We start from the raw sequence: 27,610 nt of genomic DNA, 5'->3' as shown, positions 1-27,610 counted from the left end.
GTCAGTTATTTTCTCAGCTGCATTCTCGGTGTATGTAGAAACGCTCATAGAAACGAAGGTTAAATGGTTGCGTTCTCAACAGTGCTCCTGCCGAAATCTGCCAATATAATCTGGCCACACTGGTCCGCAGGTCAGGCGAGCTTTTTGGTGGCCACCGTCGCAAAACCGTCGCAAAACGTCAAAACCGGCGTCGCATGTACTGCAAACCGACGTCGCCAGCGAGCGAAACTCGCAACAATTTCGAGGCGCTGGCGACGGTCGTTTTTGACGTTTGGCGACGGTTGTTGACCTTTCGAGCGAGCTTTTGCCCTGCGGGCCAGTGTGGCCAGACTATATTGGCAGATTTCGGCAGGAGCACTGTTGAGAACGCAACCATTTAAATTTAATCAATTATTTTAACGATCAATTTCTTCTTCATTTTCTTCAATTTCTGAGGAAAATATAATTAAACAGCGCGAGCGAGCGTTCTTTTCAGTGGCACTCACTGGCGCTCTGCCTCGTGCATTTTAAAGGCATGCAATAGAGCGCATTCTCTCCGTGAAGGCGCTCCATCCGCCAGTTTTAATTTTCAGCCCAAAACAACGGACGTCGGATCCGATCTTGGGCCGGACCCCCACCGTGTGTTTGTACCTACCCCTCGACTGAAAATTTAATTCTCTTTTTCTGTCAGGTGAGCTTAAACCGCGGACAGCGAGATTCAAATTCAAATTTAAATAATTTTCTTTGACGAGCAATTCTCGGAATCCCCACAACTGACATAGTCTACTTATTAGGAACATTAAATTTTAACGGATAAAACTAAAAAGTGCCAGGCAAACAAACGTGCATCAGCGCGATAAGTAACAAATGAGGATAGCGATCCTTGAAACAGCAACCCAAGCGCCACAGATTAAGCTTAAACGACTGAAAAATCAAATATCTCTGCTTTTCGGTAGGATAAATGGAAAATCGGTAGTTTTAGGGCGGTCGTCTGTGAATCGGTAGGCATATAAAAAATCGGTAGGAATGCAGATAAATCGGTATTTCTGGTCACTCTGGTCATGGAACGTATTGTTTACGTTCTGCTTTTGCCTTTTTCGTACAGTTTCTTTTCATCAAAACAGTGCAAACTGTTGTGTGCCGCGAGATAAGAAAAATCCGCCAGCATCGAAGGAATGGACCGCTTTCTCCAACTCACTTCCGGCAGGGAGGAAAGATAGAATAGCACGGTTGTAATTTACAAAACCTACGGAGTGCGGTCGATGAGGTTGGCTCGAAAGTTTGTTTATAAAACTAACGATCATCTATGGACGACACCGACGAAGCAATCGTTGGGTGTGCAGGTACGCGCGTGTTGAATATCGCTGTTGTGAAAGTATTACTAAATTCCTCTACGTCGGTGTGAATAATTCTACTGCATGTTTGTGTACTGTGCTGTGATCCAGTGATCCGCCCGGCCTTGCTGTTTCGTTCGTAAGTTACTCTCCGCTTTGTACGATAAACAACAAATTAGGGCAATGGACGTGGCCGCAACATCGACAAAAATTACGCCCTATTAAGAAACAACAAAAGAAAGCCGTTGCGAGGTCCATTGAGTGAATTAAAGGTAGATTGTACTTTCTTTACCTTTAGATATGGCTGTTAGAGTGCTGCTGTCTCAAGTGAATTCGAGTGATGCGCATCAATTTGCACCGATAACGATAATATCGATATCGAGTGTTTGTGCTTACACTGAACATAATTTAATAAGGCCGATTGCTGCTTATTGTAAATTGGTTCCGAAAAGGGCACATTATTTGGCGACAGGCTCAAATTTGAACTCAAACAACCTTAACGCATCTTATTCTTCGTTGTACACAACATCATCCTCGACAAATTAAATTCTCAGCCTAACAACGGCCTTAACCGGCTTGATCGTAACGCAACCGGCTTACGCAACGCCAAGTGCACCCAAACACTTCTCACGCGTCCCATAAGAGAGCCGTCCGCGTGCACGCGCATTGACCCCGGATTGCCGGCAACCGGGCACGAGATTTCGTTTGGCATGCACACGAGATCAATCGCGCATTCCACACCTGAAGAATGTAACCAAAAAAAAGGATGAATATGATTTTATGCTACACAAACACACCCTTGCTGCTTGTTTTGCCGGAATTCAAATGAGGCTACAGAGCGAGAGAGAGAGAAAAAAAAGGATCACCAATAAAAAAAATCCAGTTCCTCCCTCTCTCGTGACCGGCGAAGAGGTTCTCCCTCCTTTTGCCCCCCCCCCCACCATCGCAAACGGACGGAATGGTTGTGTTTTGTGTGACCCTCCCCACCCGTTCGGATGGTGCCAGTTAGCGGCGAGCGCCGCTGTATCGTTCCAGACGTCGAGGCGAACGGGTCTGGAAAGCAATAGCTGCGCGTTCTTCCTATCGAAATCGTTTCGTGTACCACCTCGGGCGCCACACATCTTCTACAGTTCTAGCCGGTCCAGGCGGGTGAAGCCGGTCCAAGCGGTGAAGGGCGCGGGTGGCGGTGCGGTTTCCTTTTCCTTTTCCTCCATGCAGCCACGTGCGCACATGGCTTTCGGCAACGCGCGCGTTTAAGATAAAAAGGGTCATTATTGTTAAAGAGAGGCAAGACGACGCACGCACGTTTCACCAGGCGAACATAGGCTGTGCTGGAGTGGCAGTGCCGGGTAGTGAGGAAAAGTAGTGTAACTCGCCGCAGGCTTTAGAAGTAGATCGGCTTTGCAGAACGGCCGACCGGTTTGAAGGTAACCGTACTTTGGTAAGTGTTAATAAGTGAAAGCAAATGCGCTTAAAGTAGACGCAAAGTGTGTATGGAACATCTCCGATATCTGTAATCTAGTATTTCTAAGCGCTTCAGTCAACAGGCGCCCAGTTCATGGTTAGCCAGTTTTGTGGTAGATGATCCTGATTGATCCTTGGCATCGTTCTTTCTCTCCGGTGTGTATGACTAATGAGCAATAACCACAGTGTCCCCTACTGTGAGCTGTCATGCCAAATTGTGCAACGCCGTTAGCCGTTGTGTCCCCAAGTATAACTCATCCCTCAGTTGGAAGGCCTAAACCGTTCCATAATTACAATGTTTTGCAGTGAACGGCAGTGGATTGGCGTTTTGTGTTCTCCAATCATTTTGATACGGTAGAAACCGTTTCATTTCGATTCGTAATGATGATGACTTTGAATGTGTAGTGACCCTACAACCACGCGGGTATGCGCACGTGTTAATACCAATGTGATTGTTCATTGTGAAGCAGTTTAGAGTGTGGAATTATTGGAATTGGTACACCAAAACAAATAAAAAAATAATAATCCTTTTTATTAGGGGTAACTTGTATAAATCGTTCCATTGAAATTATAAAAAAAAATCGTAAAATCGGCCGTGATTGTACAACCCCAACTTGTTGCGACCTGTTCAAATAAGTTAATCCGCAAAAACGCAGAGCGAGACGCATAACAACCCCTATACACTCAAGGTTAAACCGCCCCAACAAAAGAGGGTCATACCAGGCACGATGATTTTTAAGGCTCGTTTGTTTCGTCTTTCCTCCACTTCAAACGCAGGATTTAGCTAAATCTGGATATTACCGGTTCGGGGCGGATAAGATGCGTAAGATTCTCATCTCACCTTCCATTCGATCTGTGCGTTCTGCGCAATCGACCTGTTTGGACACCCGAGGAGGACTAGAAGGTGTAATGAGGCTCCGCGGGGTCCAACCAAACGCCAAACAGCTTTCGATCATTTACCATCGGTGCAAAGAGCACATTTGGTCGAGGATGAAATTTACGCGCACGGTTTGCACGATCACCTTCCCCGCCGCGCAAGCTACTATAGAGTTGATATTGTTGGTTCTCACATAAGAGATGGTGCTCGTATCGTTAGGATATGGGTGAGTAACGATCGAACGCCGACCCGGCGAAAGATGTTGTGCAGCAGTAGTTGTTGGGTAAACATGTTTTTCTTTCGCTTTTATATCCTCTCACCTATCGCGTCTGAGGATCTGGGCGGGAGATATACGCTTTTCGGGCGCTTTGGAGCGGTGCGTATACGGCGATGGCCGGTTTTTAAAGCCGGTTTTTGTTTTTGTTTTGATGTTTTCTTCTTACATTTCGTAAACAAAATACACTTTTGAATGGGACCTGAACGTAAGCACAAAGAAAATAAAAAAAGTTCCACCATTTTAGGAATTCCACATTTACTGCGCACGTTTCGTACTGTACGCCGTCAGCAACATTTTGGGGGATTTTTTTTTCTCTTGTTTTTAATATCCATCGATCGCCCGAAAACCGTTCGCCGGACTGTAAACGAAAACGAGATTTTTAAACAAATGTTCTTAGCAACCTTGTCCACACACATAAACACACACATACACACACTTTGGCAACATTTGTGTAAAGCAAGCCTACTTTCTAACAATCGTTTCGCAAACGGTTGCTGGGTTGTTTACTTCGCACGTGTTTCTGTTGGCGTAGTGTGCTCTACCGGTTGAACGGTTGTGGGCGAAAGGATTTACAGGAAGCTTTAAACCTTCCACAATATATTCGTGATAAATCTGCCTTCCCGTTTGTTTGTTTGTGTAGCTTCTTGGTAGTGTGATAAGCAAAACGTTGGTTTGCTTTAACTGTTACCTACATGTCAAACTCTAGTACCTGTTGGTGTGGTGTTGGTACTTTCTTTACGACGAAAGCCTTTACAAAAATGTGTTTAATTGAATGATTTATACTGTTTTTTGTGTTTTTGTTTAATTTCACACTGGCCGACTTTGCCTGGAACATATATCGTAATTCGGAGTCAATAATATGGAGCTTCCCTACATCCGCATATTCAGTTTTGCCTGAACAATTAATTGCAATTAAGTAAACTGACTTCTGAATGGCGTGATCATCACTTTTTTTCTTCGGCACAACAACCGTTGTCACTCAAGGTCTGCCTGTACCACTACTGGGGCTTGGCTTTCAGTGACTTACTGATTACACATAGCAAGAAAGTCAAATCCTACGTAAGAGAGCACACGGTCCATCCGGGGCTTGATCCCATGACGGGTATGTTGTTAAGTATTTCTAGTTGACGACTGTACCACCAGATATTCCCTGATGAACACTTTACCACTTACTATAAGTATTTTCTATGAGAATTCAAGTCTTCTGTGAATAGACTTTCGAAATAGACGTTCTTATTCAATTTCTTTATATCTGATGGACATCTATAGTTTAATGTAGACCACAACACACGCATGCATTGATATTTCGAAGCACTTGGTACTGATCGACACCATGTATACTAGGATGCGTCCCATCGTGGGGTTATGGTAACAATCGGATTGAATTCATTTGGCAACTAGATGTAGAGGGTTAAGAAAAAAATGTCTAAATTAACCATTACTGAGAATCTACCATCCGGTTCAGAGTACGGTCTGCTGTGTAGCACAACAAAATAATGTCAATCGAAATCGATCGCGTTTCTTGCTAAGCATTAAGAGGATCCCACCGTTGTAAACTTCTTCCGGAAAGCATTTGCGCATCTACGTACCTGTTCAGTCGCATTTGTTTTGAATAAAACTATTTGTCCTCGGTGGAAGGTCTGTCGCATTCGATACCCGTCGATCATAACTGTGCGTACATGTATCCGATTTGTCGTTCAGTTTTTGCCTCATCATCAAACGGTAGACATTGTAATACCCTGCACGCAAAAAAAAAACACGTCCAAACAATGGCTTTATGTGTAGGCCGACACACAACATCAGTGCCAGATGGTAAAGAGACTATCGTATGTTCGAATACAAAAAAACAACGATAACTCGAATTGAAACAGTTGTGCTAATACTGAAGCCGATTCGTGCCGATAAACCTAGTATAGTGTGTCCAGAGTCCAAAGTAGTGATGAGCGTGTCTGAACGAAGATCTTTTACCACTTTTACAGCAAGGCAGCAACCGTAGCACGGTTAAGTAGCAGCAAGCAAGCAAGGCACCGGACCGTTTACCAAACCGTGATGGGTCTATCACGCGTGGAGCGCGTTATCCCCGGGACACGATGGCTGCGCGGCTACACGGGACAGTTCGTGGTGGCCGATCTGATCGCCGGTATCACCGTAGGTTTGACAGTACTTCCCCAAGGGTTGGCGTATGCGACACTTGCCGGTTTAGAGCCACAAGTAAGATGGATTCCTGTTGGATTCGTTCCATAGCTAACTCTTCGTCCTTCGTGTTTCAATTCCACAGTACGGTCTATACTCCGCCTTTGTCGGTGGCGTTGTGTACGCGCTTCTGGGTGGCTGCCGTGAGGTGACGATCGGTCCAACCGCCCTACTATCACTCATGACTAGCCGACACACTGGCTACGGAGGTGCGTCCGGTCCGCAGCTCGCCATACTGTTATGCTTCCTGTCGGGCGTAGTCGAGCTGCTGATGGCCGTCCTACGGCTTGGTGCGCTGGTCGATCTCATCTCGCTGCCCGTTACGGTGGGCTTCACGTCGGCCACCGCACTGATCATTGGAGCGTCCCAGCTGAAAGCGCTGCTCGGCATACGGGGTGGGTCGGGGTCAGGGTTCGCCAGCACCGTGCGCACCGTGGTGGAAAAGCTTCCCGAGGCCCGGATAGCCGACAGCATACTGGGTGTCGTATCGATCGCTGTACTGCTGGCAATGAGGGTAAGATGCTGTCTCCTTCTATTTGCATTCTTCCCCTAATCGTCTCCTTGCTTTCAGAAATTAAAAGACATCAAAACACCGCCCGAAGCTACGCGAGGACGCAAAACACTGGGATTCGTTTGCTGGCTAATTGCAACAGCGCGCAATGCGCTCGTCGTGCTGGTGACCAGCTTTGTCGCGTTTTACTACGATCAACGGGGCGAACGGCCGTTCATACTGACCGGCACGGTGAAAAGTGGAATTCCGGACTTTCAGCTGCCACCGTTCAGCACCGTACTGCCGACAGGCGGTGGACCCAATGGAACCGAACCAGTGCCGGTCGGCTTCGTCGGCATGATCGAGGAGCTGGGTGCATCGATTGCACTCGTGCCCATTATCGCGGTGCTGGGCAATGTGGCCATCTCGAAAGCGTTCGGCGGCAGCGGCATCAATCCGACGCGTGAACTGGTCGCCCTGTCGCTCAGCAACATTTGCGGATCGTTCTTCAGCTCGTTTCCCGTGACGGGATCGTTCTCGCGCAGTGCGGTCAACCATGCGAGCGGCGTAAAGACACCGATCGGTGGCATCTACACCGGTGCGCTCGTGCTGTTGGCGCTCGGTGTGCTGACGCCCTACTTCCAGTACATCCCAAAGGCTGCCCTCAGCGCGGTGATCATTTCGGCGGTCATCTTTATGATTGAGTACGAGGTGATCCGCCCGCTGTGGCGATGCAGCAAGCGCGAGCTTATTCCGGGCGCGGTAACGTTCGTGCTGAGCCTAATCATCGGTGTCGAGCTGGGACTGTTGGCCGGTGTGCTGACCGATCTGGCCTTTGTCGTGTACCGGACCGCTCGCCCACTGCTGACGGTTAGCGTGGCAGATACGGCCCTCGGCACGCAGTACATTTTAATCCGTCCAAATCACAGCCTCTTATACTTTCCGGCCGTTGAATGGGTGCGCAACGTCACGTCCAAAGCTATTAAGCAGCATGGCAACATTCCGGTGGTGTTTGACTGCCGGTTAGTGAATGGTAAGTGTGGGCAGTCTATCTTCTCACCACCGTCTTGTTGTGTACTAATGGATCTTTTTTTTTCGTTCGATAGAATTCGATTACACTGCCGCGACTGGTTTGCAAATGCTGCAAAAGGAGCTGGAGAAGAAAAAGATCCCCCTGATCGTGTACGGATCGACGAACGAGGTGCGAAAGCTGCTTCAGGAAACGCTGAAAAGCAGCCTGATCGAGGTGACGAACGATGACGAGCTGGAGGTTCTGCTGCAGGAGCTGTCGCCCGCCGACGGTGCAGGTAAGCATGAGCTGCGGGAAGTCGTTACACCGCTCCTATCGCCCGACCGTGCACCGCCCATCGCCGAGCTCGAGGATTCGTGAACGGTTTACCATGTGCCTTTTTATCAGTCTGTGTGTGTGGTGTGTGGTAATGTCCTGTGTACGCTGTGTTCGTTCCGACTCATCGATTACTTTTTATGTTGCGAATCATCCCAATCATCCTTTGCCGACCGCTGCGTGTACCGCTTGCGCATGTGCTATGTATGTGTAACCCACCCATATGTATCGGGCCAAATTCATGTTCCTTTCTGTATGTTATCCTCTATCTTCGTCGCGTGTATTATAGGTGTACGATAAGAAAAGATAAGAAATCTCCTTCCTAAAGCTCTCCTGGACAAATGGGGGGGTAACTTATCTGCTCATGCTCATGATTACCCCCTGAATATTAGTACCGATTGGCCACTGACAGGCAGAAATGAATTCGAATTTATTGTTAACTATATTTGTTAAGCGCACAGGTGTCTGTGTATTGCCGGATTACAATAAAGCAAATGTATTTTAAACACAATGTGGCATGTGGCGATCGGAATTTGGATTTCTTTGTTGTTGTTGCATTCACAATTGGAGTTATGACTATGCTTTACGTTTTCCGACCGTAATTTTTCGTAATTTTGTTAATGCAACGCCACATTTTAGGAAAGAAATTGTCTAATTTGCGTAATACTTTAACATTCACCCAAAAAAAGAAGTATTTCCGAAACTATAAAGTAAGATTTTGAGTTTTGTAATTAATTTTAGCTTCGCTTTAATTCTTCTGTTTAAGGAATTCTTTAGGTTTTTTGGAATGATTTTCTTTTACCAATGTTTTTATGATTCCCTTTCAACGACCATGTCCTTTTTTTCAAATTGCTGGAACGTAATGAGTCGGAGCTTTGGCTCCGACTGGAGAAGCCCATCACTAGTTCGATTGATTGAGCGAAAAAGCTGTCGCATTATGGGCGACATGGATTAATTGTGGTCAAAAATATGTTGTTTTTTTTTTATTTTTTGGTTAAAATTTTAATTTTATATATGCTGATCAGTCTATATGCATTTGAACGTTGAATCATAGCCATGTTTTATGTTTATACACAAGAAAAGTGCATGGTTTGGATGGAATTATGGTTGAGCAAAGAACAATTGTCTCGCTATCGTGCGTGACGTAGCCATTGTCAAATTTTGTTCTCCGGGAATTCGCTCTGCTGGAATCTCCAGCCTGTCAACGGAAGAAGAAGCAACGAAAAGCGGTCAAAGCTGTCTCAATCGAAAGCCAGCCATTTCTGCAGCTTGTCGTCTGCCTGACTGAGCCGGTAAGTTTGTGCACCAGAAATAAACTGCAGTCAAAGTTTATTCTTTCTATTTAAAGCTGACATTAGCAAACGAAGTGATCGAGTGTGTAGAACGATTAGTAAAGTGCAGTAGTTGCTTTTGGGACAACGAAGAGGCGCTGCAATGGAGTGTGCAAAGTGTGCTTCAAGGCCATCCTTAGTCAGATTTTATTCTTAGTGTTTTGTATGGTTAATTAAGCTCCCATCTGGTAATTAGGCCGAATATACTGTTCTGCCTGATGTTTATGGGGCAAAAGTCCCTTTTTTCCTATATTCTAGGGGGAATAACCAGTTCAATTTTTCACGCACTGTCTAGAATGTTCCGCCGATGCTCTACGCAGGTCCCTTCCACGTGACAGAAGCTCTCTTTCTCTCCTGTAGTGTTTCGTGGAAGGTCGTGACGCACTCTCCGGGATGGATGGCCGTGCACACCGGTTCCATTTGACACCCTCCGGAGGTGATAATTGTGCGTGTATGTGAGCTTTGAATGCTTCACCCGAAGTGTGAACGAACGCAAAGATTCCAACCCCTATTGTGATTAGAGTTGCATGAAGCTGGCTTAAGGGAGGGGGGATTTTGCAAAACCCTTATTTCGGCAAGCTTTAAAGTTTCCCAGTCATGAGCGAGGCGCTTACGACTAGTGATGGGCGTTTCGGAGCGCACCAACGGCTCCGGAGCCGGCTCCGGACTAACGGCTCCGGAGCCGGCTCCGACTTTTTCCCGGAGCCGGCTCCGCTCCGACGGCTCCGGAGCCGGCTCCGAAGGCTCCGGAGCCGGCTCCGATCCGACGGCTCCGGAGCCGGCTCCGATCCGACGGCTCCGGAGCCGGCTCCGCTCCGACGGCTCCGGAGCCGGCTCCGCACCAACGGCTCCGGAGCCGGCTCTGCTCCGACGGCTCCGGAGCCGGCTCCGGACTAACGGCTCTGTACTCCGTTCCAACGGCTGCGGAGCCAGCTTCAGGCCCACCATTCCGGGGCCCGAGACGAATCAACGGCTCCAGACCAACGGCTCCGAACTAACGGTTCAATAGAGACATCATTGTATGATAGCGTAATAAAAAAACGAATATATCTTCTCGCACCTGTGGAAACCAATACACGATGTGATTGCAGTATTGACATGCATGACGTTGTGTAGCATTCGTTGGTTTCGCCTTTCTTTACAATATTCAAAAGTCATCGATGTTTTTTTTTTGATAAATTCTTTTATACATGACTTACTCCGCTATTTACGGATTTTCTCGATTGAAACTTCATTGAAAAAGTTATTTTGGTCCTTTGTGTTAAAACCGGCTCCGGAGCCGTTGGAGCGGAGCCGTTGGTGCGGAGCCGGCTCCGGAGCCGATGGTGCGGAGCCGGCTCCGGAGCCGATGGTGCGGAGCCGGCTCCGGAGCCGTGGAGCCGGCTCCGGAGCCGTTGGTGCGGAGCCGGCTCCGGAGCCGTCGGAGCGGAGCCGGCTCCGGAGCCGTCGGAGCGGAACCGGCTCCGGAGCCGTGGGTGCGGAGCCGGCTCCGGAGCCGTGGGTGCGGAGCCGGCTCCGGAGCCGGCTCCGAAATTGTCTGGAGCCGGTCGGAGCCGGCTCCGGCTTCGGAGCCGTTTTGCCCATCACTACTTACGACATAATTGCGACTTTTTGTCTGGTTATATAACGAGATCGAAAAGTTGGAATATGGAATGTCTGGAAAAGGAAGGTGTACAATGATTAGTATCGGTATATTCACTTAAAAATTAACAAGCCTCAAATCCTCATACTAATTTTCCACTCTTTAAATCAATTGAGTTAGTAAAAGCAATCACCTCGAGCGCAAGAAAAAGGATTGTTTTTGCTAAATTGGAAATTAGTTTTTATATAATAGCACGGCCGAAGGAACGTTGTTTTAAAGGTCTTCCAATCTTATCTTATCGCAAACGTGGCTGCGTCGCTGGCCGCTTCTACTGTCCATAAAACATCGTTCCTCTTCAACTTCAACTGATGTCGTAATGTCCCCAGACTCTGCTGATATCGATTTAATACACTTCGAAGCGGTGCAGGAACTAAAATAAAACTAATCCATTTCTGCCCTTCTTTACCCTTTCTCTCTCTTCCAGGTGTCGCAAGGATAAAAGATTCATTCCACCATGTTTGCCGGACTGCTGGATGCCGCACGGAACTCGCCCTTCCGCACACCGTTCACACGCGTGCACTGTGACGACGGTACCGAGAAGGCAGTAGTGCCGGGCCGTTCCGTTCAGGCAGCCGCCAGCCGCGAGGTTGAGTTCGGCTCGAATGAATTCTTCGGCCTGTGTGCGGTCGGAGGTATCCTGTCGTGCGGTATCACCCACACCGCCGTCGTACCGCTCGATCTGGTCAAGTGCCGGCTGCAGGTCAACCAGGCCAAGTACAAGAATCTGTTCCACGGATTCAAGGTCACCATCGCGGAGGAGGGTGCGCGCGGTCTGGCCAAGGGATGGGCACCGACCTTCTTCGGCTACTCGGCCCAGGTAAGATCCTCAAGATGGATAGCGGATGATAAGCGGCTATGGGGTGGGGCACTCGGTTGCACTTATCTGTCTGGCAGGTCCCACGTGAACGCGTTTTGATAAACTGTCCGTGACCTTTTTTGGAAGACAAGCTTGTACTAAAATGCTGCAGTTTTTTAGTGGGTGAGAAACCATGTGATTACATCGCGAAGCGGTAATACGTGCAGGGTGGGAATCACTTCTAATGCAACCAGCACGACGTGCTTCATATGAGATCAGTTAGTCTGTGTGAGTTCTAAACATTCTACACTTCGCTCTGTGCGGCACAATGTTGGCTGAGTAATTGAACTGGCCTTGGGGCGGTTCAACGTATACACAAACGTGTGCCGTCGTGTCTCGTTACGTAATGCACTGTGAACGGCACTGTGCGTTTTTGCGATGCACGTTTTTCTTGCGGAGCGCTGTGGCACTTGAAAATCAATAATGCAAACTTTGGAAAGGATGCGTTCCGTAACAATTATGTTTGTATGATACAAACAAACCACGATACCAATGTTACTGTTTTGTTGAATTACAGTGGCAATTGACTTCGTGGTACGCTGTAAATCATTATTATTTAATAATTTCAGGGTTTTCCAGGAGTTCTCATAGCTGTGGGACACTTTATTGACTGCTACTTACATAAAATGAACTTAATATATTGCGAATTGGACACTATAGCACCCTTTTAGGATAAATCCAATAGGAATTTCAAGGGAGCCTGTCCAAAAAAGGATGCCATAGAGTCCAATTTCCATCATATGAAGTTCACTCCCTGTAAGAAAGAGTCAAGGAAGCGTACCACAACTATGAGAACTCCTGAAAACCCTGTAAAGTTTTTTAGTGTGGGAAGTTAAACAAATTCAAAATAATAAATCGGACTTCTATTTAATCTTTAGCAATATTCCAATCAGTTCTACAAGTAATGCTCACTTTCGTTTATAATTCGTCCACTTCCCCAGGGTGCCTTCAAGTTCGGTCTGTATGAGGTGTTCAAAATCAAGTACGCTGACATGATCGGCGAGGAGAATGCCTACCTGTACCGTACCTGGGTGTATCTGGGCGCTTCCGCCTCGGCCGAATTCTTCGCCGACATTGCGCTGGCCCCGCTGGAGGCGGCCAAGGTCAAGATCCAGACCATGCCCGGTTACGCCAACACGATGCGACAGGCCATGCCGAAGATGATGGGCGAGGAGGGCGTTATGGCGTTCTACAAGGGTCTGGTTCCGCTGTGGTGCCGTCAGATCCCGTACACCATGATGAAGTTCGCCTGCTTCGAGAAGACCGTCGAGCTGTTGTACAAGTACGTACTGGCGTTTTTGTGCCATCGTTTGGCCCGAGCATCACTTTATCTAATCCACTGTATTTCTTTTGTTTCTCTCCTTTGTCCACGTTCTGTGCAGGCATGTCGTGCCGAAGCCACGCGACCAGTGCTCGAAGGGTGAGCAGCTGATTGTGACGTTCGCTGCCGGCTACATTGCCGGTGTGTTCTGTGCCGTGGTGTCCCATCCGGCCGATGTGGTGGTGTCCAAGCTGAACCAGGCCAAGGGATCGTCCGCGATCGATGTGGCCAAGCAGCTCGGCTTCATGGGCATGTGGAACGGTCTGACGCCGCGTATCATCATGATCGGTACGCTGACCGCCCTGCAGTGGTTCATCTACGACGGTGTGAAGGTTGCCCTCTCCATCCCCCGCCCACCCCCGCCAGAGATGCCGGAGTCGCTGAAGAAGAAGCTGAACGTAGAGTAATTCTAGCGCCACGGGTGAAAGGAAGTCGAAGCATTTGTTTGTGATGATGGTGTGCAGCACTGTTGTGGAAGTGGCTTCGTGCGCGCTGCTTAGCAGGAACGAATTAGTAATATTTGTTGCATTCCCCGGCCCGGCAATTGGAGTGTTTTTGTGAAAAGGTGCACGCGCGAGAATAAGAGCTAAATAGGTATTGAATCGGAACGTTCCACCAACTGAATGATATTTTGTGAATACCCGAACGGATCGAAGTAGTCCCAGCAGTGTGTTCCGGTGCTAATGATTATGTTTTTTTGCAACAGCAATGACGGCCACGAAAGATGCAATATGCCCGGTTCATGTGTGTGATCGCGTGCTTAAACAACCCGAGCTATGTGTGTGTGTGTACGTGTGTGTTTGTGTGTGGGCAGTTGCCGCCGCCGAGCTAGTTTAAGCATTTGTGTGCTACCCTTTAAAGTGTCACAGCATCATCGTAAATAAAGTCCTTGAAGCCGTCGTGTGAATTACGCTACGATTAGTAAACCCATAACCCAAATGTCCCGTGTTTGTTCTATATTGTGAGAAATGTTCAAATTATTCACCCGAATTTCGCTTGGGAAGGAAAGCTGAAGTGAATGTGTAAGCTGGGTGTTGTTGAGAGTGTTGTTTTTGCGCTTCCCTTATGTATAAGGTACAAAATAGGCAACACAAGATTCCCTAGAAATCGAAGAAAATGAAGGAGATTTGGTAAGTAGAAAGGTCGAGCTAAATACGGCGTCGCTGTCCTTCATCAGCTGATAAAACCGAAAGCGTACGGGGATGTCCTCTGTTTCCACTGTGACGTCATCAATTCGTCTCATTCGTCTCTTTACCATCTTGTTGTGAAGTGTGAAAAGTCGCGGAGAGCAAAACGTCACCACCGTTGAGTACGGTTAGGTACGTATTACGAATCACATGACGACGGTTGCCCTGCGAGAGGAACATAAGAGGGAGGGAGGGGTGTTCAGTTTCTCGATTAGTGGGTCAGAAAGGGATACAATTTGCTCTCACAGTAATGCTCAAATCTTCTCCTAAACCTTTCTCACTACTGTTAGATGCCGCTCATTTACGCTCTTTCCTTTCTTTCTCTCTTTTGCAGGAGGGTGAAGCTACGGGCGCTCGCAGAATTTTCCCATTCGGACGGAAAAAAGGCGATCCGCGGGAGATCCGCTCGTGTATGTTTTCACAAACACACACATACAGTACAGCCCCCCCCCCTCCGCTGCCCATACATATGGCAAGGAGAGACCGGAAAGAAGGGATCGAATGTACGTACATCCTCCCCGGTGGAGTGGTGTGTGGGGCGAGTAGCAAAACAGCGCCAGCTCTAGCCAGAGTACATTAGCTGAACGAAACCGCGGCTCAGAGCGACCGTAGCACGGAAAGATCTCGCATCGCAGCAGGCGACGGCAATTGAAGGTAAAGTCAAGGGGGACACCATCAGTCAGGCAGTACAGAACAGAAAGCAGGCAAATTGTTCGATATCGTTTGCAGTGGTGAAGAAAAGGTGCGGCGAGCCAAAATTGTGATAGAGGGCAGCAAGTTGCGTGTGCGAAAAAAAGAGGTGTGCAGTGTGTTGAAGTTTATTTTGTAGATCATTCTTTTCGATAGGAGGGTTGCCTGAGGCTGTGTGCAAAACCACTTCACGCAAGAGGGAAAATGAACACGTCCACCAAGCCGGGTGTGCTTTACGGAACAATTAGTTTCTAATGCTAATACTCGCCCAGTCAAATCTACTATGCCATTTCGTTTAATCAAATCCGGCTGCAGCGCCAAGAGGAACGTTCAGTGGAATCCGCTTGAGGTTATGTAATCGAAGGAAGGATTTGAAAAATACAGCCGTATCACACCCGATAACCAGCCGAACGAACGGTCGGACCATAGACGGTTGAAACTGCAACGAATAAGTAAACGTGTGCATTAGTTTGCATCTTTACTGGATAAGAAAAAAAGAAACGAGATTACATCAAGCAAGCGCACGAGGTGGCGCGCAAAACGGGGAGGGGAAACAACGAGACGTGAAGACGTGTGGATGCTGCTTGTGACCCAACTTGTGTGCGCCAATGTCGCTGCTTGTTGCTTCTTCGCGTGGAGCGAAATTTAATTTTAGACACACTACTGTCCTCTCGTCCTACCCGTCGCGCGCGCGTCCCCTCTACGGCTACGTCATCTCCCCTTCATGTTACGCTGGCAAGCAGTTTCGAAACGGGCTGTTCTTGAACTTGGACAAAAGAAAGCAGCTATCCCGGTTAGCCGTGCACTTGCGGGGGCTGCCTTTCGTTTGGTGGTCCGTTTCCCAATTGCACAGAGCGGAGGCATGTGGCTCCCCACGAGGCCAATTAAAAAAAAGAAGCACGTGCAGCGAAGAAGGTTCAGGTGCCGATAGCGAAAGTATTTCTCTTTGGCACCAATTAGACAATCGATTCGCATCCCCCCTCCCCACCCTTAATCTTTGATGATGCACTGATCCACATTGTGCAGGCTGTGGCCCCGGTGTCGTACAAAGAGCTTTGCATTACAGCTTCGTTGGGTTGCCGCGTGTGTGTTACGGTTACAACTATTTTTACGACCAACGTCCGAACCGAAGAAAAGGAGGTCATTATGCAACATTGAACCTTCAAGTGTGTCTGTAGAGCCGTGTCTTTTGTGATAGGGAAGGAAGATGGTTAGAATGGGGTTTTGTTTATGCTCTGACGTCTTCTTCGACGGTTCATCTCTCTTCGGTTTGACGGTTTAAGGTGTCGGAACCAGGGACAGCCAGGGACAGCTTACATAATTGGCGCAAACCTTAGTCCGATCCGAAAAGCAGCAGTCAACCTAAACTTTATAATAAATGCATCTGTCTTCATTGATCGCTTTCAGTTAATATCCGAGTGAATCGAAGCAAGCAACAGCAGTCCCCCAAGCATCATGTTCACCGCACTACTGGACGCTGCGCGTAATTCGCCCTTCAAGACGCCGTTCACGAAGGCACAGTGTGATGCCGGTACCGTCGCCCCGGTCCGTGGCCGCTCCATTGCGGCCGCCGCCACCGATGAGGTCGAGTTCGGTTCGACCAAGTTCTTCCTGCTGTGCGGTCTCGGCGGTATCATTTCCTGCGGCTCCACCCACACCTTCGTCGTGCCGCTCGATCTGGTCAAGTGCCGGCTGCAGGTCGACCAGGCCAAGTACAAGAACGTGTTCCACGGCTTCAAGCTCACGCTTGCCGAGGATGGTTCCCGCGGTCTGGTGAAGGGATGGGCCCCCACGTTCTTCGGCTACTCGGCACAGGTAATAATGGCGCGGGATCATTTGTAGCGGGTTGCATTTCACTTCCATCATTGTCAGGGGGGATCACTTTGGGATGACATACGAGACACACAGACACGCACGTGGCGTTTTGCGCTTGCATTTCAGATAATGGAATGCTAATAGACTTAGCACACAAGTGTCACATTGTGCGCTTTGTTGTAATTGTGCATTAAGTGTGATCTTGCGATGACATTCCCTTCCGTTGCTTATCAGCAGCGTTCATCGCCTACTTGCTTCTGTTGCCCTACAAAGCTGTACTATTCCTCTTTCCACCTCCCCAGGGTGCCTTCAAGTTCGGTCTGTATGAGGTGTTCAAGGTGCAGTACGCCAACATGCTGGGCGAGGAGAATGCCTACCTGTACCGTACCTGGCTGTATCTGGGCGCATCCGCCTCGGCCGAATTCTTCGCCGACATGGCTCTGTCGCCGTTCGAGGCAGCCAAGGTCAAGATCCAGACCATGCCCGGTTACGCCAGCAATATGCGTGAGGCGATGCCGAAGATGATGGGCGAGGAGGGCATTATGGCGTTCTACAAGGGTCTGGTTCCGCTGTGGTGCCGTCAGATCCCGTACACCATGATGAAGTTCGCCTGCTTCGAGAAGACTGTTGAATTGCTCTATGCGTGAGTGTTTGATAACGGTGTAGGCGCTTGAAATGGAATTTATGAAACGAGTTCTCTTTCGCCTACAGTTACGTCGTGCCGAAGCCACGCGACCAGTGCTCGAAGGGTGAGCAGCTGATTGTGACGTTCGCTGCCGGTTACATTGCCGGTGTGTTCTGCGCTATCGTTTCCCATCCGGCCGACGTGGTCGTGTCCAAGCTGAACCAGGCCAAGGGATCGTCCGCGATCGATGTGGCCAAGCAGCTCGGCTTCATGGGCATGTGGAATGGTCTGATGCCGCGTATCATCATGATCGGTACGCTGACCGCCCTGCAGTGGTTCATCTACGACGGTGTGAAGGTTGCCCTCTCCATCCCCCGTCCACCCCCGCCAGAGATGCCGGAGTCGCTGAAAAAGAAGCTTGGAGTGCAGTAAACCCTCCCCACCACATCGCCCTTTTCCCCTCTCTGTTGTCCTTACCTTATCCTAATTGTTAGCTTCCCATCAACATCATCCTGTTCCGCAAACTCTCGTACTCGTACTTTAATATCGTCTATTAGGGATGGCTGTCTTCGTCAACACTCAACTTCAAACACGAATGCTTCGAATGCCAGTAATTTTAAGAAACTCAACACACGAACTCTCCGCGGATCGCCTGCCACCAGCCACCACCGTTCGTTCGTCTGTCGCTATGCGAAAGTCATTTGATTTGCAGTAACAGTTGTTGCAGCTGCAATAGCACAGTAATATTCAGTATTGCATCGTGTGCAAATTGAAGTTTAATAAAACAAAAAACAAAAACGATGGGGCAACTACTCGCGCGAGCTGTTATCGTCAAAAAGGATCGGACGCAATGTGTTTGGCTTGGTGTGTGTGAGTGAAGGATATATCCAAAGAAAGGAATTATACATACAGAACACAAAAACAGAAACACACCAAAGTCGTTGAATAATAAAAAAAAACTAGACAGTAAAAAATGTGGAAAAAATCAAACGATTGGACTTATAATTCCAAAATAGATCTTCAGACGCAAATGGTACATTCGCCCGACTTGGGTGGAAAGTGTTCGACTCTTTAACGGGTTTGGAGACTCCTGTCCTTGTAAGTAAATTGTAAGTACGTATACGCTTTATTGTTTTATTTCTTGTTTTTGTTCATTCGCAAAAATCGATTCTGTGTCTTTATGACGATATTCTTCAGCTTATTGTTGTAGTCATTAATGGTGGAGTATTCATTTTTCCAGATATCTGCAAAAGAGCATAGAAAGCATTATGCAAACAAGGTCATAAGGAAGGTAGGGTAGCACTGGACTCACCGTAAAGCAACTGGTTGAAGATGTAGAACGACAGCATCGATTCTTTGGTCGTGCTGTAGCCGAGCTCATTGATCAACGATTCTGTGATGAAATCTTTCAGCACGAGTTCCAGATTCCGGTTGTACTTTTGCACGGTGGCGCCGATGAAGTTGACCTGTCGCGAAAAAAAATATTAAGCCTTCTGCTACCTAGATGATCCACAGGGAGACTAAAATCAACGACACGAAACTTACAAACGACACAAATGACTCCTGGTCGGTCGTGATGGATTCTTCCAGCTCTTTCAACTCCTCGATCCGGTTGATGGGGAACTCGACCAGCTTCAGTTCATCCTGCTCGATGAATTCTCCGATTAGCTCGCTGTCGGAATCGAGAGATTCCAGCTTCAGCTCCAATCCTTCATCCCCACTGCTGCCAACAATAACTCCACCGGTGGATGGTGGTAGATTTACCATTCCGGCTTGCTGCTGTCGTGCGGCCGCTTCAAGCGAATCTGCCTGCTGGTTCATGTATACGATGTTTTCCAACTTCTTCTCAATGTCATCCAGCCGTGCGATGATCGATTTCAGTGTAGCCGGATCGAATGTCGTACTGTGCGGATCGGCGAACGTTTTGTGAATCTTCTGTATGACGGCTGGAAGAGGTTGTTTAGGGGTAGCGTTGTTAACGAAACCTACATTTTGATACAAATTATCCTCTTTTGCTTACAAATATCATCCTCGTCGTCCTCAATATCCACCTCGTCGATGCTCGCATTGGTGCGGAATTTCTTTACCTCTATTCGAATATCGTCGGAAATATTGAAACTCCTGATTGTGGTGGAGATGTTGGATTGTATCACGTTCATGGTGTTGGGGTAATTTTTGCTTAATTCCGGACGAGGACCTTATTTTTCTACGAAACAACCCCTAAAAATACAATGTAAACAAATGGCGCTGGTGGTTTGTTATGACAGTTGTTAGAGTGCCTAGTGGTTGGCATTTGTGCGGAGATGAGTGTCACGTTGGGTGTGACGGATTTTGGAAAATATAAAAAATATCAATTTTAATTAAAAAATCATTTTCATTAAATTTATTACCATTTGTTTCTAAAATAGACTGCAAACTCAAGCCAAAATCGCATTTCAACACTCTTTTACAATTATATGCTTAGTGCAATATATTTGCATGTTCTGTATAAGCCTTTTACACTTTGTTTGCCTCTATATTCCATCATACTTATCTATTTCGGATTATTTTTATCTTTCGGTTGTACATGGATCATAACCTTTATTGCACCATCGACGCCGTGGCGAGTCGTGTGGAACGCTTTGGCCGTATCTTCGATGTTGAAATGATGCGTAATGAGCCGCTTCACATTTACCTTACCGCTGGCCACCAGGCTTAAAGCGACAGGGTAGCTGTTAAAGAAAGACGAATTAATTTCCATAAAGAAAAGCACGATCACCGCTATCATCACTTACTCATTGCAGTACCGGAACACGCCCCGTATATCGACCTCTCGGGCAAGTGCATTGACTAGAGGCAACTTTACCTCGGGTGCGCCCATGCCCACCATCACACCAACACCGCCCGATTTGGTGGCCAGGATCATAAGCCGGGCCGTCGATTCCGCCCCGCTACAGTCGATCGTTTTATCCGGCGCACCGCCCATACGCTCGTGTATGATCTTCACCAGGTCAGCCTCCGTCGCGTCCTTCGGTATGGCTAACGTTTCATCAGCACCCAGCTCCTTCGCCACGTCCAGCCGGTTCTGGAGCAGATCGGTAACGAGCACTTTGCCCGCACCCATCGCTTTGGCCACTATCAACGTCACCAGACCGATCGGTCCCGCCCCAAGAATTAGCACCTGCGAACCGAGCCCAACGTTTGCCCGCCGACACGCATGCACACCGACCGAAAGCGGCTCCAGCAGGGCACCCTCCTCCATGGTCACGTGGTCGGGCAGTTTGTAGCAAAAGTCGGCCGGATGGGCAAAGTACCGGGTAAGGTTGCCATCGTACGGCGGGGTGGCACAGAAGATCATCTCCGCACAGAGGTTGTACGAACCGCCCTTACAGTATTCGCACGTGCGACAACCGTAGCCAGGTTCGATCGCAACGCGATCACCGACTTGCAGATGCTTCACCTTCGAGCCCACCTTGGACACCACACCGGACGCTTCATGGCCTATGACCATGGGTTTTTTCACGATAAAATCACCGATCCGTCCCTTGACTAGATAGTGCACATCCGAGCCACAGATTCCGACGACGTCCATCTCCAGAAGTACCTCTAAAAATGTAACCGAAGGTTAACTTAAAGGTCAATATTGAAGCACAGCAAAGGACTTACCGTCATCTTTCGGAACCGGAATGGGACGCTGCTCCAGACGCAGATCCTCAATACCGTACAGCACCGCTGTCAGATTGTCGCTCTTATTGGCCATCGCAAACGTACTAATCTTGCTCGCACAGTGCCGCGCTGTTCGTCCCGACTTTAAAACGCAACTGAAACGGACCCCTACCGAGTCGTCTTGCTTTATCTCTCCCGGGCGCAGGGTACCGTTTAATGGGTGTTTTTATTAGCTAGCCAGCTCTGTATGAGTGAGCTGTCGATAGCGCAGCTGTTTGTACGGGGTCCCGGCGATGAAGCTGAGCTGGAAAAGGAAGCAGTACTGGGTACGTTCAATGAGAATGGTTTGTGATGGCTTGCCAGTTGTTTTTTGTGTTTGTAGTACTTCATCGCTTCGATAGGGCATAGAGGACGTACAAACGCAGGATTCACCTTGAGTGCAGAATGGACGAGAAAGGCAGCAGGGATTCCGAGCAAATAAAGTGGATTGCTTTAGTCTTCTGAATGTTATTCACTCCTAAAAAAGTGTAAATAACATTATGCTTTTTATCCTACACACAAGTGCACTAACACTTTACAGTTCACATCAAACGTAAACAAAACATCATTCTTGATCGGAAAGCGTTATTTCTTATCTCATTTTAACAACATTCTCTATGCAACTTATCATCAAACGGATTTTACCTTTAAATGTAAAAACCAACAGATAAATGGATATTAATAAAAAAAAAACTGCAGAGCGCACGGCACTTTCTAACTTCGCTTGTTTACACAACAGCTGGAGTTTGTTGACATGATTAGGCTGTGCTCTTGACACTTGTTTCATCTAGTGCGTTTCTGTCGTATGGAGTAACAACGTGATCCCGAGATACGCGGTTAATGCGTGTTGAAGATATCTTGTGTATCAAGGACATTATTGTTAAGGCCAAAATAACAAAAAATATGGCTATGTTAATGGAAATTCTTTATTTTTACTAAATTCCTTATATTTCTTCTCATTAAAATATGCATCTAATAACATTGTCTTAAAAACATTGTAAAGTCTTTTTAGGCCGTCCACAAGGACAGAGGAGGCGTGGTAGGCCCAAATTGAGGTGGCAAGATGGCGTGGAGGCGTCCGCCATTAAGGCCGGGATAACGGACTGGCAGACGAAGGCGCGAGACCGTAAGCGGTTTCGGACACTCCTGAGGCAGGCCAAGACCGCAAAGCGGTTGTAGCGCCGGATAAGTAAGTAAGTAACATTGTATTTATCTTTTTCGATTTCTAATAAGTCGATTTCTACAAGTCGAAGAAATATACGAAATTTATTAATTTATGTCATATCTAAATCCATTTTTGTACTTTATTTTATTTTTATTTTTATATCGAAATAAAGCTGTACGAAATTTGCAAAGTTATTATAATTTTGGCATTATTTTGGACTCTTTCTTATTGGAAATGAACTTGAGAATTCACCTCATTGAAATTTAACTGTGTTTAGATCTTTAATTTTGGCGTTATTTGATTATCTATGTTTTTTCCTCCAATTTTCTACACACAACCCCAGTTCCAGTTAGGGCCGGTCTGGTCTGGTGGTACACTCGTCAACTCGTCCGACTTAACAACATCCCCTTAATGGGTTCAAGTCCTGAATAGATCGTGCCCTCATACGTAGGACTGACTATCCTGCTATAGGGGGTAATCCAAAAGTCACTGAAAGCCAACTCCACAGGTGGTACAAGCAGGCCTTGATCGACAACGATTGTTGTGCCAAAGAAGAAGAAGAATGTCTCCAGTTAATTAGATATACCTGAACCATAATATGTACATGCATAGAATGAACATGTTTTCTTTATTTACTTCTTCTTTTTCCATTTGGCGTAACGTCCTACGCGGACATGCCCGGCCAATACAGGCTTTCGAGGCTTAATTCATTACCACGCAACTCGGAGTGTCATTCCTGGCTACGGTGAGAAGATCCATTCTAGGCTTGAACACATGACGGGCATGTTATTGAGTCGTTCGAGTTGACGACTGTACCACGGGACCGCCGCGTCTATATTTAGTTATTCAACTTAATTCGTATGAGTATAACGTATAGAAACTCTCAACCTGGACGAATATCGCATCCATTTTCTTTGTTTCTTTTCAAGTTTAATTTAGCAACTGAACTAACGAAGTAAATAAATTTTATCACGATATGCTATTAATAATAATCTAACAACATTCATTGAAACAATCGATCCAATAAAACCACAACTTGATCAACGAATGCGTTTTGGTCGTACTGGTGATTAATGTGCATCGTTTTGAGCATGCTGATTAGCGTTTCACGTGACTCGGCTTGATCTTTAGTGCATTAAGCGTGAGTGGGGGACGCTTTGCTGCATCGGCAGTGTTTTTCTTCACAACGATTACCACCGACAATGTGCAGCGAGTAGTTTGCATTTGTCGGCGCGATACATAAACCGCCGCGAGATGATTCGGATGCTTTAGTGTACATTAGCGAGGGCTACCGATCGTAGCGCGATCGAACGAGCGAGCGCAGCACCAATCAGCAATAGCAGAAGCAGAATCGGTCGAGAATGGCACAGCGAAAAGTTACAAATCTTGCCGGCGTGGTACACGGCGTCGAAGACTTTCGTGTGGTGAGTGAGTGCAGCGCTGGCAGCAGCGGGTAGGCATGTACTGACGAGCTGATCGATTTTGTGCAGGAAGAAATCCCCATGCCACGGCCGCGCGATCATGAGGTCCTGCTCGAGATGGACTGTGTGGGTATCTGCGGTTCGGACGTGCACTACGTGTCGCACGGAGGATTCGGCGACTACAAGCTAAAGGACAAGCTGGTGCTTGGCCACGAATCGTCCGGTGTAGTGGTGGCCGTTGGAGCAGACGTAACCAGCCTGCAGGTGGGTGATCGTGTCGCCATTGAACCCGCGATTGGCTGTCGCACTTGCCGGCACTGTAAGGCCGGTCGGTACAATATCTGCCCGCAGGGTGTTTACTGTGCGACCACGGGGCATGGCAATTTGTGCAACTACTACACGCACGCGGCCGACTGCTGCTTTAAGCTGCCGGCGAATGTGACGATGGAGGAGGGCGCCCTGCTGGAACCGCTTGCCGTGGGCGTGCACTGTTGCCGCCGGGGTGGTGTCGGGATTGGCAGCACGGTGCTGGTGCTCGGTGCCGGACCGATCGGGCTCGTTACGCTGCTGGTAGCGAAAGCGATGGGTGCGGCCAAGGTGTGCGTCATCGATCTGGTGGAGCGGAAGCTCGAGCTGGCCAAGACACTCGGGGCCGATGCAACGCTGGCAGTTAGCGGACACGATACGCAGGATGAGATCGTGAAGCGCATTCATGCGCTGCTTGGTACTGCGCCAGACATTAGCATCGAGTGCACGGGGGCGGAAGCGTGCGTACAGCTGGGAATTGAAGCTACCGTACCGGGCGGTGTGGTGACGCTGGTTGGCATCGGTGCCATACAGCAGCGTGTCCCGATAACGACGGCCCTGGTGCGTGAGATTGACATCCGGACGGCGTTTCGGTACGCCAACTGCTATCCAGCAGCGCTCGCGATGGTAGCGAACGGTACGATCGATGCACTCAAGCTGATCACGCATCATTACGAGCTGCAGGAATCGGACCAAGCGTTCAAAACGGCCCGGTACGGGCTGGACGGTGCAGTCAAGGTCATGATCCACTGCCAACCAAGGAACAAAAATAATCCACAACGAAAGGTGTAGGCATCGTTTCTGGAACGTCCCGCTCGGCAGTGGGGCAAAGAGCTGCGTCAATAAATCTTTATGGTATTTGCACAGTCGCAGTGTTTTGCTTTTATGAATCAAACGTGACATCAGAAAAAAGCCGTGATCCTCCACAGCCCCACAGCACGTTGCATTGCATGATGTCCGGTCCGTTCAGCCAGAGATTTGCATTGCATCGTTAACGGGTGCATCCGTGACCCAGTGTCCTGTTCTCTCGCTATATCATCTACATCGACTAGGCCTGGTTGCTCCGATGCTAATGACAAGGCAGGGACAAAAGGCCAGATCGCACTGCAAGAGAAGTCAGCCCCCTCCATCGACTGCGTTTGTCTGTCTATAAACAATCATTGGGGGTAATTTGATTGGCCCGATATGGCGGCTGTTTTGCCATCGCCTGCTGCCGCTACTACTGCTGCGTCTTGCCATAATCTGTAGTCATTCGGCTCTCCTGTAGCGCACGACACCAACAACGATCGCGGGAGCACGTCTAATGTCGCCAGTTTAAACTAGTCATGGTGGTTCATGGCAGGCGAAGCTGAAAATAGCATTATCGCTATCAGCAGCAGTTGGAGCCATTGGAGGCATGGCACCCCAGCAATGTTGACGTATCGACAGCTTCTCTCGGTTGGTTCTGATTACTGTCCATCAAGCATGCAATGTACACAGCCGATTAGATAACCTTTTAAGTCACCGTAAAAGCTATGAAACAGTGTACTTTAACGTTAAATGAACAGCATGGAAAAACAAAACAGTTCTTGAATGCAAATCGAGCCCAGGTAAATATTTTTAAGCTATAAAGATTTGGCTAGAACAATATGGGCTTGGAAGATGACTGGGTACGAACAGAGCTGTAAACAATAAATGATAAAGTCCGAAAGAGTATTTCGCGGATGATAGTAGAAGCTGATTAAAGCTGTCCCCTCGTGGGGTTTCTTTTGCCTATGTGCAGGTTCGGGTGCCAAATCTTAACTCCATTACCGATGCACTATTGACAGCGGGAATGATAATTTGGCATGGATTGGTAATAATCTTTGACCCTGCACCATGCGCATCGATGGTGTGGGGGAGAATTGGCATTTTTCTCACAAATTTTGGGTCTTTTGCCTACGTTTGGTATTAATGAACGCCAGTCAACGCTATTCAAAACAATCAATCCATAGAAACGTCACTCCAGTTAGCGAACGTTGTTCGTTAACTGGAGCTTGTTTACCTCTCAGTTAGCGGTCATCTACGTATAAAAGATCGCACCGTGCATGCAAAAACCAGTCAGTAACGATTTCGTGTTTGCGTGAAGCAGTAGCAGCTAGCCCCCAAAAGACAACATGGCACCAACGCAACAGAATATGGCCGCCGTTTGCTATGGGCGGAACGATCTGCGCCTGGTGCCGATCGCAATGCCCGAGCCCGCCTTCAACGAGGTCGTGCTCGAGGTGGACAGCTGTGGCATTTGCGGTACGGATGTGCACTTCCTGAAGGAGGGCGGCTTCGGCGAACAGAAGCTGATCCGTCCGCTGGTGCTCGGCCACGAGTCGGCCGGTGTAGTGCGCAAGGTGGGCAGTGCCGTGACGCACCTGAAGGTAGGCGATCGGGTCGCCATCGAGCCGGCGGCCGGCTGCCGTACGTGCGATCTGTGCAAGGTGGGCAAGTACAACATCTGCCTGAACGGGAAGCACTGTCCGACGAAGAACCACGATGGCAACTGTTCGAACTTCTTCTCCCACTATGCGGACTGTTGCTTCAAGCTGCCGGACCACGTGACAATGGAGGAGGGCGCACTGCTCGAACCGCTGGCCGTTGGGGTGTATGCGGGTCGGCGGGCGGACATTCGGCTGGGCAGCCGGGTCGTTATTTTCGGTGCCGGAGCGATCGGGCTGATCTCGCTGGTGGTGGCGAAAGCGATGGGCGCTACCCGCACGGTAGTGCTCGATCTGGCCCGTGCCCGTGTGCGGCTGGAAGCGGCCAAGAAGCTTGGTGCTACGGCCGTCATACCGATTGGCGAGAAGGATAGTGAGGATGAGCTGGTGAAGCGCATACAGGAGGCGCTGGGCGGACCGGCGGATCGTGCGCTGGAGTGCACCGGCTCCGAGCCGGGCATGCGTACGTCCATCAGGGCGACACGCAACGCCGGCATTGTGTGTTTGGTGGGTTTGGGCAATGAAGAGGTGCGGCTGCCGATGGTGGATGCAATTTCGCGCGAAGTTCAAATCATTACCGTAATGCGGTACAATCATGAGTGAGTTGGGGAGTGCGCATGCTGGCGGCGGATTGCGATGGAGCGAATTGGTAATGATGCACTCTTTTGTTGTACTTTTAGCTATCCGGCTGCGCTAGAAATCGTGTCCAGTGGGTATGTGGATGTGAAGCCGCTGGTGTCGCACCATTTTGGCTTGAAAGACGTTAACGAAGCCTTCCGGGTGGCCGCCGCTGGTGAAGGATTGAAGGTGATGGTGCATCTGACTCCGCGCGATAGCAACAATCCCAAGAAGTTCGTAAACTGAGAAGAGATGCGAGCGTGGACAATAAATTTAAGCGGTCTTGGAGAGCTTTAATAAAAACTTGGGGTTGAAATCTTATCTTTAACTAAATATATACAAACCATTATCGTGATGACACCTAATAATTGATCTCGCCAATCTGCTTTGCTTCACGCTGATAACGCACCACCATCGCTGTGGGTATTGGTGCTGCGCTTTATCGCATCGTTTGATCGCGTTTGATTACGAGCCTATCGACGTCAAGCGCACGGTCGTGGTACGCAAACATGCTTGTGCGTAACGCCCGTACGTCTATATAAG

General features: G+C 48.4%; 7 protein-coding genes and 1 long non-coding RNA gene across 16 annotated transcripts; 5 read left to right on the top strand and 3 right to left on the bottom strand.

The window, feature by feature from the left end:
- The first annotated feature begins 1,070 nt into the window (after positions 1-1,070).
- Positions 1,071-8,470, top strand: LOC120895274 (sodium-independent sulfate anion transporter). 6 transcript variants are annotated; one of them, XM_040298455.1, is made up of 7 exons: positions 1,329-1,452; positions 1,612-2,754; positions 5,911-6,142; positions 6,210-6,638; positions 6,696-7,647; positions 7,721-7,921; positions 8,249-8,470. In XM_040298455.1, the coding sequence occupies exons 3-7, from the start codon at positions 5,981-5,983 to the stop codon at positions 8,257-8,259; spliced, it is 1,755 nt and encodes a 584-aa protein (XP_040154389.1). In that variant the 5' UTR covers positions 1,329-1,452; positions 1,612-2,754; positions 5,911-5,980; the 3' UTR covers positions 8,260-8,470. The 6 variants fall into 6 exon arrangements, with proteins under 6 accessions (XP_040154385.1, XP_040154389.1, XP_040154383.1 ...); XM_040298449.1 differs by having other exon boundaries at positions 7,721-8,470; XM_040298451.1 differs by lacking the exons at positions 1,329-1,452; positions 1,612-2,754 and adding an exon at positions 1,071-1,322 and having other exon boundaries at positions 7,721-8,470.
- LOC120895275 lies at positions 3,289-5,241 on the bottom strand. The gene is made up of 2 exons (XR_005738306.1): positions 5,105-5,241; positions 3,289-4,289 (listed from the first exon to the last, which is right to left on the bottom strand). It is a non-coding gene; the product is annotated as an uncharacterized LOC120895275 (long non-coding RNA).
- A 661-nt stretch (positions 8,471-9,131) lies between the features above and the next one.
- Positions 9,132-14,042, top strand: LOC120897387 (phosphate carrier protein, mitochondrial-like). Its single transcript, XM_040302238.1, has 4 exons — positions 9,132-9,251; positions 11,357-11,749; positions 12,730-13,070; positions 13,171-14,042. Exons 2-4 carry the CDS (start codon positions 11,387-11,389, stop codon positions 13,514-13,516), a joined length of 1,050 nt encoding a protein of 349 aa, XP_040158172.1. The 5' UTR covers positions 9,132-9,251; positions 11,357-11,386; the 3' UTR covers positions 13,517-14,042.
- A 778-nt stretch (positions 14,043-14,820) lies between these two features.
- On the top strand, positions 14,821-18,210 carry LOC120897397 (phosphate carrier protein, mitochondrial-like). 3 transcript variants are annotated; one of them, XM_040302249.1, is made up of 4 exons: positions 14,821-14,950; positions 16,394-16,801; positions 17,104-17,444; positions 17,513-18,210. In XM_040302249.1, exons 2-4 carry the CDS (start codon positions 16,442-16,444, stop codon positions 17,856-17,858), a joined length of 1,047 nt encoding a protein of 348 aa, XP_040158183.1. In that variant the 5' UTR covers positions 14,821-14,950; positions 16,394-16,441; the 3' UTR covers positions 17,859-18,210. The 3 variants fall into 3 exon arrangements, with proteins under 3 accessions (XP_040158183.1, XP_040158204.1, XP_040158193.1); XM_040302270.1 differs by lacking the exon at positions 14,821-14,950 and adding an exon at positions 15,010-15,095; XM_040302259.1 differs by lacking the exon at positions 14,821-14,950 and adding an exon at positions 16,209-16,322.
- Positions 18,211-18,400: 190 nt separating this feature from the next.
- LOC120897407 lies at positions 18,401-19,696 on the bottom strand. Its single transcript, XM_040302283.1, has 4 exons — positions 19,447-19,696; positions 18,972-19,372; positions 18,739-18,892; positions 18,401-18,670 (listed from the first exon to the last, which is right to left on the bottom strand). Exons 1-4 carry the CDS (start codon positions 19,583-19,585, stop codon positions 18,561-18,563), a joined length of 804 nt encoding a protein of 267 aa, XP_040158217.1. The 5' UTR covers positions 19,586-19,696; the 3' UTR covers positions 18,401-18,560.
- Positions 19,697-19,867: 171 nt separating this feature from the next.
- LOC120897373 (sorbitol dehydrogenase-like) lies at positions 19,868-21,598 on the bottom strand. 2 transcript variants are annotated; one of them, XM_040302226.1, is made up of 4 exons: positions 21,504-21,598; positions 21,072-21,375; positions 20,201-21,011; positions 19,868-20,137 (listed from the first exon to the last, which is right to left on the bottom strand). In XM_040302226.1, exons 2-4 carry the CDS (start codon positions 21,163-21,165, stop codon positions 19,960-19,962), a joined length of 1,083 nt encoding a protein of 360 aa, XP_040158160.1. In that variant the 5' UTR covers positions 21,166-21,375; positions 21,504-21,598; the 3' UTR covers positions 19,868-19,959. The 2 variants fall into 2 exon arrangements, with proteins under 2 accessions (XP_040158160.1, XP_040158152.1); XM_040302218.1 differs by having other exon boundaries at positions 21,072-21,393; positions 21,504-21,589.
- Positions 21,599-23,528: 1,930 nt separating this feature from the next.
- LOC120895674 (sorbitol dehydrogenase-like) lies at positions 23,529-24,868 on the top strand. Its single transcript, XM_040299218.1, has 2 exons — positions 23,529-23,699; positions 23,766-24,868. Exons 1-2 carry the CDS (start codon positions 23,637-23,639, stop codon positions 24,792-24,794), a joined length of 1,092 nt encoding a protein of 363 aa, XP_040155152.1. The 5' UTR covers positions 23,529-23,636; the 3' UTR covers positions 24,795-24,868.
- A 1,269-nt stretch (positions 24,869-26,137) lies between these two features.
- LOC120895673 (sorbitol dehydrogenase-like) lies at positions 26,138-27,388 on the top strand. The gene is made up of 2 exons (XM_040299217.1): positions 26,138-27,048; positions 27,130-27,388. The coding sequence occupies exons 1-2, from the start codon at positions 26,138-26,140 to the stop codon at positions 27,311-27,313; spliced, it is 1,095 nt and encodes a 364-aa protein (XP_040155151.1). The 3' UTR covers positions 27,314-27,388.
- The last annotated feature ends 222 nt before the right edge of the window (positions 27,389-27,610 follow it).

This window comes from Anopheles arabiensis, chromosome 2 (genome assembly GCF_016920715.1).
Source record: "Anopheles arabiensis isolate DONGOLA chromosome 2, AaraD3, whole genome shotgun sequence".
Taxonomy (NCBI): domain Eukaryota; kingdom Metazoa; phylum Arthropoda; class Insecta; order Diptera; family Culicidae; genus Anopheles; species Anopheles arabiensis.
This window is presented reverse-complemented; position numbering and strand designations above follow the sequence as displayed.

Bases quoted from the DNA above. Each gene is read 5' to 3' on its own strand.
- LOC120897373 (XM_040302226.1), bottom strand. From the start codon at position 21,165: ATGGCCAATAAGAGCGACAATCTGACAGCGGTGCTGTACGGTATTGAG. The intron at 21,012-21,071 runs GTAAGTCCTTTG...TTACATTTTTAG, and splicing joins TCCGGTTCCGAAAGATGACG to AGGTACTTCTGGAGATGGAC. The intron at 20,138-20,200 runs GTAAGTGATGAT...TTTCTTTAACAG, and splicing joins GTGTTCCGGTACTGCAATGA to CTACCCTGTCGCTTTAAGCC.
- LOC120895674 (XM_040299218.1), top strand. From the start codon at position 23,637: ATGGCACAGCGAAAAGTTACAAATCTTGCCGGCGTGGTACACGGCGTC. The intron at 23,700-23,765 runs GTGAGTGAGTGC...GATTTTGTGCAG, and splicing joins GCGTCGAAGACTTTCGTGTG to GAAGAAATCCCCATGCCACG.
- LOC120895274 (XM_040298451.1), top strand. From the start codon at position 5,981: ATGGGTCTATCACGCGTGGAGCGCGTTATCCCCGGGACACGATGGCTG. The intron at 6,143-6,209 runs GTAAGATGGATT...TCAATTCCACAG, and splicing joins TTGCCGGTTTAGAGCCACAA to TACGGTCTATACTCCGCCTT. The intron at 6,639-6,695 runs GTAAGATGCTGT...CCTTGCTTTCAG, and splicing joins CTGTACTGCTGGCAATGAGG to AAATTAAAAGACATCAAAAC.
- LOC120897387 (XM_040302238.1), top strand. From the start codon at position 11,387: ATGTTTGCCGGACTGCTGGATGCCGCACGGAACTCGCCCTTCCGCACA. The intron at 11,750-12,729 runs GTAAGATCCTCA...CCACTTCCCCAG, and splicing joins TCTTCGGCTACTCGGCCCAG to GGTGCCTTCAAGTTCGGTCT. The intron at 13,071-13,170 runs GTACGTACTGGC...CGTTCTGTGCAG, and splicing joins ACCGTCGAGCTGTTGTACAA to GCATGTCGTGCCGAAGCCAC.
- LOC120895673 (XM_040299217.1), top strand. From the start codon at position 26,138: ATGGCACCAACGCAACAGAATATGGCCGCCGTTTGCTATGGGCGGAAC. The intron at 27,049-27,129 runs GTGAGTTGGGGA...TTGTACTTTTAG, and splicing joins GTAATGCGGTACAATCATGA to CTATCCGGCTGCGCTAGAAA.
- LOC120897407 (XM_040302283.1), bottom strand. From the start codon at position 19,585: ATGAACGTGATACAATCCAACATCTCCACCACAATCAGGAGTTTCAAT. The intron at 19,373-19,446 runs GTAAGCAAAAGA...AACCTCTTCCAG, and splicing joins GGACGACGAGGATGATATTT to CCGTCATACAGAAGATTCAC. The intron at 18,671-18,738 runs GTGAGTCCAGTG...GCTCTTTTGCAG, and splicing joins CTTCAACCAGTTGCTTTACG to ATATCTGGAAAAATGAATAC.
- LOC120897397 (XM_040302249.1), top strand. From the start codon at position 16,442: ATGTTCACCGCACTACTGGACGCTGCGCGTAATTCGCCCTTCAAGACG. The intron at 16,802-17,103 runs GTAATAATGGCG...CCACCTCCCCAG, and splicing joins TCTTCGGCTACTCGGCACAG to GGTGCCTTCAAGTTCGGTCT. The intron at 17,445-17,512 runs GTGAGTGTTTGA...TTTCGCCTACAG, and splicing joins ACTGTTGAATTGCTCTATGC to TTACGTCGTGCCGAAGCCAC.